Source organism: Limulus polyphemus, unplaced genomic scaffold, assembly GCF_000517525.1.
Source record: "Limulus polyphemus unplaced genomic scaffold, Limulus_polyphemus-2.1.2 Scaffold2700, whole genome shotgun sequence".
Taxonomy (NCBI): Eukaryota; Metazoa; Arthropoda; class Merostomata; order Xiphosura; family Limulidae; genus Limulus; species Limulus polyphemus.
Window position 1 is genome coordinate 78,891 of NW_013668310.1, and position 11,652 is coordinate 90,542.

Here is an 11,652-nt window from a genome sequence, read left to right on the forward strand (position 1 = left end):
ATCAGCAGCATCCTCTTCACAGCTAGCAACACACAAGACCTTAATATCATCTGCAGTTTTAAGTAATTTATCGTCCATTCTTTCATCTATATCATTGATGTAAATCAAAAAGAACAAAGGCCCTAAGACTGAGCCCTGAAGTACCCCAGGGTTTCAACCTTTTTTTTTCTAGCAATTATAAATATTATAATCATCAAATAGAAATGACATTTTTTGTAAACACTTGTAAAACATTGCTTTCTTGTAGCTATATCATTTAATGAAACAAAGTTAACTGAAATTAATAATTTTAAGTTCTTAAATATTAAAATATATTGAGTTTTGACTTTGAAACAACTGGTACAAGAATAATAATAAGATATTGAAATAATAATTTTTAAAGTAATGTTTCTGTTAGTTCATATCCTTCATAAGTTTTTTTTCTGTAATTTATTAAGATATCAAGCAAGCTTTAAAAGACAGTTTACAAGATCCGTTTATAAATATTACCTCGTTTGAAGACAAAACACTAAGTGAGGTAAGCTGTTTGTAAGATTTTTTTTAAAAGGATATTATATACATATTTGTGTGTGTCTTTAAACCATACTATTTAATGTATTGCTTACAAGATTTGAACTGATACTAACTCCATGTGCATATTGTAAAAAAAATAGACATTTTACAGCATTAGGTATTGTTACTATTGTTAGATAAAAAAATTTTGATATAAAAAGTAACTTAAAGGTATAATTTTTGGGGTTTATAAGTTAGAGTAAAAGACTTCATTTCATTGTAATAGGCTTATTTGCATGTTAAAATAATGATTTGTATTTACTAATGTGATGGCATGTCATCACAGAAGTAGGTGTAATGTCATGGGTGACATGTTTTAACACTTAATATATATATATATATATATGGTTTAAAGTAAATACTCATCATTCAGCAGTGCAATGTTGCCACTGGCAGACTTATGGGGTAGGGTATTATACTACAACTCTTTAAGAGAAAGGACATTCTTATAACAAGAGTGTTGAATGATGTAGAGCCAAAGGACAGAACATATTGTAGAAAGGAGAACTCAATATTCTTCCTGCACAATGTTTAGGACAACAAATGGTTCCAAAACAACACCTCAAGCCATTTATAGCCTCACTTTGAAAATATCGACTGCTTTCACCAGAAAGATGGCTGAAGAAATGGGAAACACAACAATCTTATTTGATCACATACTTGTCAAGTTTGCCCCCCCCCCCCTTGGAAGCTGTCATTTGTATACAGTGGAAGAGATTTGTGGAATGTTTTGTCAAGATGTGTAGTCTAAGATTCACTTTGCTGCCTTTCACAGATGCTTGTTGAAGTGGAAAATGCTTTGTTGGTTAGTAATGGGTAATCATAGCCATGGGATTGAGCTACTGAGGAAGTAGCTCCAAGGGTAGTACAACACTGGAAAATGATTCTTAAAAAAAGTGTAATTAACTCTTCATAACTGACAAACAACTCTAGATTAGATTTATTGTTTTTTTTAATGTCATATTAATCACCTCTTGATATGACTCTCATGTTAGTATAATACATGGTAATCATGACAGTACAATATATTAGATTGTTTATCTTCTAAGTCATTTCATTAGGAATTTTAAATCATGATCCAAGGGGCATTAGTTCAGTACCATAACTCAGCATCTATTACAGAGCTATGTGTAACAGCCAGAAGTTTATCTGCAGTACAGAAAATTAAATTTTATGATGCTAAATGCTAAGCTTGTGAAGGCCCGGCATGGCCAGGTGGTTAGGTCGCTCGACTCACAATCTGTGGGTCGCAGTTTCGAATCCCTGTCACAACAAACATGCTCACCCTTTCAGCCATTGGAGCATTATAATGTGACGGTCAATCCCACTATTCATTGGTAAAAGAATAGCCCGAGAGCTGGCAGTGGGTTTTGATGACTAGTTGCCTTCCCTCTAGTGTTACACTGCTAAATTAGAGAAGGCCAGCGCAGATAGCCCTCGTTTAGCTTTGCGTGGAATTCAAAACAAACAAACAAACAAGCTTGTGAAGCACAGCACTTGTATATGCTTGGAAACTGTTAATTTATTATATTACAAGCAGATAAATTTGTTCACAATCATTATAGCATTTCATCACGGATTTTAAACCATGTATATTATGTCCATAGGTACAACAAAGTTGGTTAATTCTGGTACTGAGCGAAAGGCCCCTTGTGGAGGAGGTTTAAAACTCTGTTTATACACTTCTGGTTTAAAGTCCATTACTTTAAGTCTGTTGTCTTGCACTTTTTTTTACCTGTATATGCTCTTGTTGTACCAGACAATAGAAATATATCAAAGGAAATAAACATTACTACCCAAAATAATGGTTAAATTATTAGATTTTTCTAAAGGAAATTTTTCACATACTCATCTAATTCTTATTTTTAGGTAGGAATTAATGAATCATTTAGATATAGGAGGTTTCAAATCCGTACTTTTTTCTCACTGTTTTGATTAACTCATGAGTTATCATTACATTAATTGAAATATAAATATTTTTGTTCTATGATTTTTAATATATGTTTCATTTAGAGAGATCATAGTTGGGAAAAAATTGTACAATCTTTTCACTCTCAAGCAATATGAACTTATAAAACTAAGTGAAACCTAGTTAGACTGCCTTTAATTTGTATATTGAAAAGTAATTCAAATTCTTAACATTAGTTTGCCAAAACAGAAAATGAGATTAAGATATATAAGAATGTATTATATTGCACAGTGTCTCTAACAAAATTTGTTATAAAAACTTAAGATTTGATAAAATTGAGAGAAAAAAAGTAATTAAGAGCCAAAAGAGAAATTAGAATTTTAGTGAATTATCTTGATAAGGGTTCAATTATCATTCTCAGCATTCATATTAAATTTAGAGAAAAGTTATATTTGTATTATTTAATCTAACAGGAATATGGAGCATCTTGTTCAGAGTCAAGCAGTAGAACTCAAGGAATACACGCTGCTAACCAGTCAATGATTCGCAGGTTTAACCACCATTCTATGATGGTTCTTCGAGTCTGTGAAAGTGAAAAGTCAGTAGAAACAAACAACACTCGTACATGTGCCAATGGGGTGCTTTCTGCTGAAAAAACTTCCAGTTCCCTTCCGAATGGAGCCGTTACCCAAAGGCTAACAGCATCTGAAATCAGTAATGGAGTTCACGGAGATGAAGAAATGAAGATTAAAAAAAAGGTGAATACTTACAACACAGTTTGAACTGCAGGGAGCTTTTGTATGTCAGTGTTATCCCTCTCCCTGTACATGCTATCCAAAATCCATCAACTGCGTGTGGGCAATAAGTTTTGAGGGCCTGTTTGAATAACCCGTAGGTACAGATGTACATGGGAAATATCTGCCAATGGTATAGTATAAATTTCTGTTTGTACTTATCTTTTGGAGGAACTGACCTGTTGATTTGGATGTTTATCTTGATGGAGTTGTACCTTATTGGTAACCAGTCCATATAATGATGGTATTTCTATGTTGTATAGTGGTGTCAGCATGTTAACCTGATGTTATGCTGAGATCACTTTGGTATTTCTTGACTCTGTGGATGATTAAATATTGTAGCTGTAACTTGAAACCACCATAAATCCTTAGAAAAGGACTGGGTATGGCCTAGTGGGTAACGAGTTGGACTGTGAATCTGAGGACAAAATTATGCTTTGCACTTTAGGGCCATGGGTGCATCATAAGAGTGATGATGGATGCTGTTCATTACCTGCCTTCCCTTTAGACTATTAGCTTAAGATTAAGGACTGCTAGAGCATATAGCCCTTGTGTAGCTTAAACAAAAAAAAACCTTTAAAACTTCTGAAACATGCTATTTGCTATTTTTGAAATTTGGTATCAATAGCCAGCAGATTATTTTGTCCAATGGGATAACATGCTTTCATTTGCTTTTCCATTTGGCTGTGTGCTTTTAGAGAAGCTTGTGACACTTTTGCAGACCTAAATTAATGGGAATTATTTTGTTTATAGTTCCTAGGGAAATTCCTTTTTTTTTTATGCAATATGCTGCATTATTTTGTGGTTACATCCAATAACAAACAGTTTAACATTCTTCAGTTTGTTTCCTCCTTGATAAAAAAAAAATGCCTTCCCTTACTTTACCAGTATGGTTCAACATATATTTCTTTCTTTAAAATCCTGACACTTTTGTACATTTCTTGCTCTTATCAAAATGGAATAGAAGAACTTTATGTGGGAAGTCTGTAAAGTAACCCACCCAGAAAGGATTAATTTTAGGCACCATCTGCACATGAAGATCACCATACGTTAATTTAATAGCAACAAGAAGGTCAGGGTTTCTAACATACATTGTCACAAGCCACGGGAATTACCGGTGTAAAGTGATAGGATTTGCAAGTTATTACCCTCGATCATGAACAGTGTTTTAAACACTTCAACTTTAATGTAATATTAAAGGCTTATTTTTTTTTATTCAAACAGTAAGTAGAAATAAAAACTGAACTTCAGAATATGAATCCAAATTATTTCAACAAAAAATATCAAAATGTTTTCTATTTTCTCTGTTTTTTGTTTGTTTTGCCAAATTTCAAGTGATATATGATCTTTTATATCCCTACTAAAATTTCAGATGACAGATTACGTTTCAGATTTAATGCCAGAGATAATAAACAAGAAGCTCAACATGTTGTTCTTATCAGAAAGTATTAATGTTAATTGTTAATGTTAATCTATGTTAATTTGCTCTGAATCTATGTTAATTTCTGTAGATAAAGCTGCAGGAAAAAACATATTATGAAGATTTAGTTGAAAGTAATCAGTCAGAAGGAAGTACACTTCACTTAACCAGATCTGACAGGTACTTAACTGGACCTATTCCTGACACAGATCACGATGATATCTCAAGTGATGATCTTCTACAAAAAGCTAATCTTATTAGCTCAGAAATAAGCCAATGGCAACCACAACTTACTCAGGTAAGCATATAACTTTTGTGTGTGTTTTAAGACTTAATCTGTAATTTAAGCACTGCAATTTAAAAAGTAAGTTTAGAGGTCATTGAAATTTGTTTGTTAAGAACCATACCTGCACAAAATAGGTACTGAAAAATAAAAAGTAACAAATGGCACATTTGGGATCTGTCATGTTTGAAACTTATGTAATAGATGTTTTAAGCTTAAAGACTGCCAAGCAGAACTGCAATATCTGGTGTGTTATAATTTTTTTTTTTTTATGTGTGCAGGTATTAACATCTATTCAAGCTATCAGTGCTTTAGGGGAACTGTCACCAGGTGGAGCTCTTATGAAGAGTTCATCACAAATTCCACTTATAGGTAAAAATATTGTTATTTTTTAAACATTTTTTTTGTTTTGGATAAAGAAATGAAACAACTAATTTCAATATTGTATTTTCGTTGTGGTAGGGGATTTCTGTCCTTTATTAATTGCACCTATACAAATAATATGCTTGCTTGTCTGGAACTTTTCTTGCAAATTTCTAGATCAAACGCCACAAATTTCGTATTGTTAGAGAGGCCTTTGTCCGAGGAATCCAGATTGTGTATTGGCTTTTTCATTCAGAATCACTTTACCTGTAATTTTAATGTAGGGGAAATAGGTTTTATCAAGATGAGTTAAATACATCTGTATAAATAAGACACTTGCTTGTCTTTCTGGAACTTTTCTCACAAATTTCTCCATCAAATTCGACAATTTGTCAGAAAGGCCTTTGTCCAAGGATCCCAAATTGCATACTGGCTTTTCAATTCAGAATTAACTAACCTATTTTTTGCTTAGTCAAACTTTTCAATGCAATGTGTATGGCACAAAGTCATTGTCATCACGTAACAACAGGCTTTGAGTTCAACTTTAGTTCTTTTATTTGCAAAGTATTTCTCGCAAACAACACTTAACCTGCATGTAATTTCCTAAAAAACAAAAATGAACATCACACTAAGTACAGCTGCTATGGGCTTTTTCGACTTATTTAGATCTAAAATACGCATGTTTAGTTTGTTCAAAACCATATTATCACATTTAGACATTTCTACATATTCAGCTAAGTTTGCCTTCATTACAACTTTACATTTACTGTGCAATAATGTAGCTTAGAATAGTATGAAATGTATTCTTTTTCTTTTCTTTTTTTTTGAGACACATAGAATGATGAAAATAGTTATGGTTGAATAGTATGAAACTTAGTTGTTGTTTTTTCTGAGACACATAGAATGATGAAAATAGTTATGGTTGAATAGTATGAAATGTAGTCTTTTATTTATTTTTTTTGAGACATAGAATGATGAAAATAGTTATGGTTGAATAGTATGAAATGTAGTCTTTTATTTATTTTTTTTGAGACACTAGAATGATGAAAATAGTTATGGTTGAATAGTATGAAATGTAGTCTTTTCTATTTATTTTTTTGAGACACAGAATGATGAAAATAGTTATGGTTGAATAGTATGGAACAGTCTTCCTTTTTTTTTTCAAGACACAGAATTTTTTTCACCTTTTCTTGCTCATGAAATAAAAGTATCTTTTAAAGTATTTGGGTCTTTTATTTTTTGTCTTTTAATAAACATGTACAGTTTTACTTTCATAAAAAATTTTGCTATCTCATTTTACAGAAACAGTTCCCAATGACCTACAACAAGAAATAAAACAGTTATATAGTGCCCTTTTTGAACTTTTAAGGCATTTCTGGTCATGTTTTCCTACAACAACTCCTCAATTGGAAGACAAAGTAAGGATTCAATATTATAATATTATTAATAATCTTATTAATCTCTTTATGGAAAGGTAATGAAGACTGAAATATAAAAAAAATGGAATTTTTCATATCATGACTGATAATTTGTAAATGCTTCGATAAAAATGAAAGTATTTGAATATTTAGGGAAACAGTCAGTGTAGTTTAAATAACCAATAATTGAGTGAGATACCGTAAAGTAACCGTAGGAACAAGTATAAGATGGAATTAATATTTTTAGAAGTAAACTATTTATCCAAATTTTTTTTTATCCAACTTGTACACTAATAGAAGTTACTTGTTTGAGAAGGGGTTAGATGTTTGTACAATTTATTGAATTTTTTATATAGGTCATTAGAATGAAAGAAAGTTTAGAACGGTTCCATTCTGCTAAACTTCAGCCATTTCAGGAACACCTCATAAGGGATCATTACAGTATAGAGGTACATTTAGCTTTGTAAATTTTTAGGCATTTCTTGCTCAATAATTTTATGTTATTAAAGCAATATTTTTCGTTTTTATCAAATTACATTTCAGTAAAAATGTATCACCATGAAATACAAGAATATATTTTACAATCATTATTGAAATTATTAAAATATTTATACTTTTTTTGTGATGTATTCGTACAGGTTCATTGTTTGGGCCAGTAGTGAGACTGACCATCACCTTATTATAACCCACCCACAGCTGAAAGGGGGAGCATGTTCAGTAATGGAGTTTGAGCCCTCAACCCACAGATTTCATATAGAGTATCCTAACCACAAAATTGATAAAATCTGAGGTTCAACTAACTGCAGTGGACACAGTAGATTGCCCAAAGTGGCTTTACTTAAAACAAATCAATCAACCAAACAAGCTCGGGAATTGGTTATAGGTGGTGTTCACTAGTTGCCTTCTCTCTAGTTTGTCACCTCAGAATTAAGGAGCCCTCAAGTTGCTTTGCGTGAACTTTTAAAAACAGTATCACTCGTTATGTGTATCTTTTATAGCTTCATGCTCATAAAAATCAAAATAATAATTCAATCAAAGGGCAAACAATGAACAAATGAACAGTTTAAGAGTTGCAAATATTTAATACTGCATGTATTTAGCTTAAATTTGTTTGTTTCAAGGTTCATGGTGTAACATTTTGACTTTTATGACAGAAGAATAGAATATAGGATAAAAAAAAAGTTTTATATTCAGTTTGTAAGATGCCTGAAACAACACATTTATATTAAGGAGAAATACTTTTTATTTTGTTCTGTTTCACAATGGTTTGCTTTCAGATCCTACCCTAGTTTCCTAACAGTCTGTGAAAGTAAATATTTTAATACCCGTCTCTTTATTGCAGTTAGAATTCTTAATTTGAATTTAGTTATTCTGATGATATGATGTTTTGTTTTATTATAGTCAACATCTCACCTTACAGACATGCTCCAGTCAGCGTACGATAAGTTCAGCAAATGGCAAGACAGAAAATTATCAACTCAAAAATCTCTACGACATATCTTAATTTGATGGGCTTTGTCTGCATCATCTTACTACTGTGATTTTTGTCCCTTAAGCCTCAAAATGTGTTGATTCTTAAGTTTGTATATTTTTGCATCCCAGCACAGTTTGCTTTCTGTAATGCACCATTGATACAGATATTTTTACCAATGTCATATTTTGGAAGATTGTAGAAGTATTTATGTTTCAGAAGCTAAAAAAATTCCAGTACTTATAAAAAGTACAATTATAGCTTTTTTTTGTTATGGATAATTGGAATGTATTAATCTCAATCTATCAAGTCTTTGAGCAAAAATTACAGAACTATGTCATAATTTCAAAAAGCAGTTTTAACCTTTGAAAAAAGAAATATTTAAAAGTAGTTCTAATTTTCTAATTCTAGACTTTTCAAAATATTAGACGAAGCAAAAGTTCAGATTTAAGAAACTCTTGAGTGGCAGTTGATAGAAATCTAATTGTCCACAGAGAGATACATCTATTTGTAGCTATACCTACCATTTTTTTTATTATTATTGACCAGTCGGTCAGCTTGAGTACTTAGCTGATCTTGTTTGTTTTATGTGGAAGCATGTCAGTTGGTACGAAGAACAGAGTGATTAAATGTTTTAAATTAATGTAGGTAAAAGTTTTTGCTAAGTAAGCATCTAGGGTAATCATTTGGGTAATAAACTCGTGGTTTACTTTAAAAAGGTGTAATTATAAAACCCTCTCTATCTGTTACTTAGAAGAAGGTGTAAACATATACTACATAATATTGAAATATGCAGCTTTATTCATATTAGGAATTATTATTGAAATAGGCCTGTTATGATGTTAATAGAAAAGAAACTATATAATGGTCAGTGGGTTTGAAAAATTATACAGATTTTCAGGTTTGTACATGGAAAAGAATTTCAGACAACCTCAGCAAAATTACTTCAACTGTCCAAATAGAAGTGTATAACCAAATAGTACGATGGTATAGTTACAGGTTTTAGTAGCATTACGGATTCACTTCCTTAAACAGTTCTAATTACAGAAAGATTTATACAATTAAAATAAATCAGTATAATATAAGTATATGTTTTCTCTATATATATTGTATAACTGTGACATCCCATTGAATTTGCTCGTTCCCCAAAATTTGGTTATTTAACAGAAAACAAGATCCTGTTTCTTTTGTAGTTTGTTAAGCAATATTAAAACATATAAAATGCCAAAGATATTATGAAGTAATGTAATTGATTTATATTTGGAAATTATAAGTTGTTAGCATTTTATCAGATAATGAATTAATCTGTTTGATATGGTTAATATCTGCATTTAAATGTTTTGTACTTCACAAAACAATGGATAATAAGTAGTTGTCACAACAAATTTGTATACTGTTAACGTATTTTAAGAACTTAAATCAACTAAAGTCGATTCATATTTCAAGCAATAATATCACGTTTCATAAAATAAAAAAATAACATTGAGTGATGTGTGAGTACCTGAGCCTACTTTTTCTTGATTAAGTTTTGTTTAAATTCAGCATGTTTATATTTTATCCTGTTTAATGATGCTGTTGTTATTTTTTTATCATTAGACTGCACTAAGTACTGAAATTAAACAGATTTAAAATTACTGCTTTAATCAGTAATCTTAAATCTGAAGCCAAAATTTGGACACTTGATCTCTACATATTTAATAAAAATCAGTAATATTAGTAGAATAGTTGTTATAGTTAAGCCTCTCTACGTTTTGATTTAAAATCAAACAAAATGATTACAAATGAAATGTGAAATTAAAGGAGAAATAAAGGCAATCTTATAACACTTTACTTTAATTGCAAAAGAAGTTGGGAAATTTGAGTTATAATTTCCATGTACGTATCATTTTAATATTTTACTCACACAAATCTGTAGTGATTTTTTTGAATCTCAATTTGTATTTGGCTTATCTTTGAGGAATTTCTTTTTTTCATTGTAAGAAAAAAAATTATTTCTAACTGATTATAGTTGAAATGGTTCTCATTGTCATGGTTTGTACCCTACGTATGTTCACCTGAATTTAATTCCCAATTGGTTGATGTTTCTTTATTACATGGTAATTACTATTCAGCTTATATCCTACGTTTTCAGGGGAGTCATTAAAAGGACTGTATGTGGTGGCAAGAGCTGGGACTCAATCCAGGGTCTTCTTGCTTGAAAGGCAAGTCCTCAAAGAGGGCAGCAGGTTAGCAGCCAAAACATAGGTTATAAGCTAAAAAGTAATTAGTACCTAATAAATAAGAATTATACAAACAAATAGTAACTAACTGGTGGTTAGATGTAGGTGGTGATGTATTTACAAACCATAACAACAACTGATATCCCATCTCTACAAACTTACCATAAGGATTTTATTTATTTATTGAGAGTTCATACTTATAGATAATCTAGAATAATAACAGAAGCATTGGATGGAAAAGTTTATTATTTACCACCTATGTATTTTGTATTATATGATACATCTGTATTACTTAACTGTTTGTGATCGAGTCGCGAGTATTAACATACAGGGGAAAAATCTTTTATAATCATTCACTTTGTAGAAATGCTTACCATTGTTGCCTTATACTATCAGTCCTAGCATTTTCTTTTCTGCATGCATTATCATACATTTGTACGAGGTTGAAAGGCTGAATGACATTTTAGCCTTTGGCTCTGTCATGTGCAAATCTTAAGAGAATTATAATTAATCACAAATAACATTTTTTTCCTTGGACTGTACAGTTAATTATGTTATATAGTAGGTCAGTAACAACCTAATATTGAAATGAAAGTCATCATTAATTTACTAAGGCTTACAAGTTTTTTCAACATTTTATTTACTGCAAGTGTAAGATAAACGAGAAACAGCGTACCATCTGTTTTGTGTTTCATAATGTGCAGTGTTAATACCATAGTATGAGTGTGTGTGTGTGAGGGTACATTTTTAACTATCTTTCATTAATGAAAGTAAAAAGCACAGCATTATTATCGGTGAGATGATAGAAAACATGAGAAACCTGAAGGATAGAGTTTAATAGTATATAGAGAAGTTGTACATGTACTAATATTTTAAGCCCAAAGGTTTTCTCATATAAGTTGCCACGTAATCATACATTTTCTTGGTGTATATGTAGGACGTTGAAACCTGGAATAAACTGTACATGGCCTTCACAATATTCTGTGATGTAGCTCTTGGTCACCACACTTAAACACAATTTATACATAAAATGTAATACAGTTTATTTGTCACTTTCTTGTATCAAAACCTGTTCAAATTTTTACAAAAGTATATATTTGTCTATTACCATTTTACAACAAAGTAATAAAAAAGTGTAAAAAAAATATGTATTTGATAGTGACAAAAAAAGAAGTTTTTTTTAACTTGAAAAAGTACATATACTGGAATTCCAAAAGAGCTTG

General features: G+C 30.9%; 1 protein-coding gene across 5 annotated transcripts in view; it reads left to right on the forward strand.

The window, feature by feature from the left end:
- Positions 1–11,465, forward strand: part of LOC106467670 (general transcription factor IIH subunit 1-like) — a 40,906-nt gene extending 29,441 nt beyond the window's left edge. For all 5 annotated transcript variants that reach the window (XM_013928041.2, XM_022395876.1, XM_022395873.1 and 2 more), the window contains exons 7-13: positions 438–517; positions 2,935–3,219; positions 4,767–4,973; positions 5,240–5,330; positions 6,624–6,739; positions 7,096–7,188; positions 8,141–11,465. In XM_013928041.2, the coding sequence (XP_013783495.1) occupies positions 438–517; positions 2,935–3,219; positions 4,767–4,973; positions 5,240–5,330; positions 6,624–6,739; positions 7,096–7,188; positions 8,141–8,248 (980 nt within the window). In that variant the 3' untranslated portion in view covers positions 8,249–11,465. The remainder of the gene's footprint in view (positions 1–437; positions 518–2,934; positions 3,220–4,766; positions 4,974–5,239; positions 5,331–6,623; positions 6,740–7,095; positions 7,189–8,140) is intronic.
- The last annotated feature ends 187 nt before the right edge of the window (positions 11,466–11,652 follow it).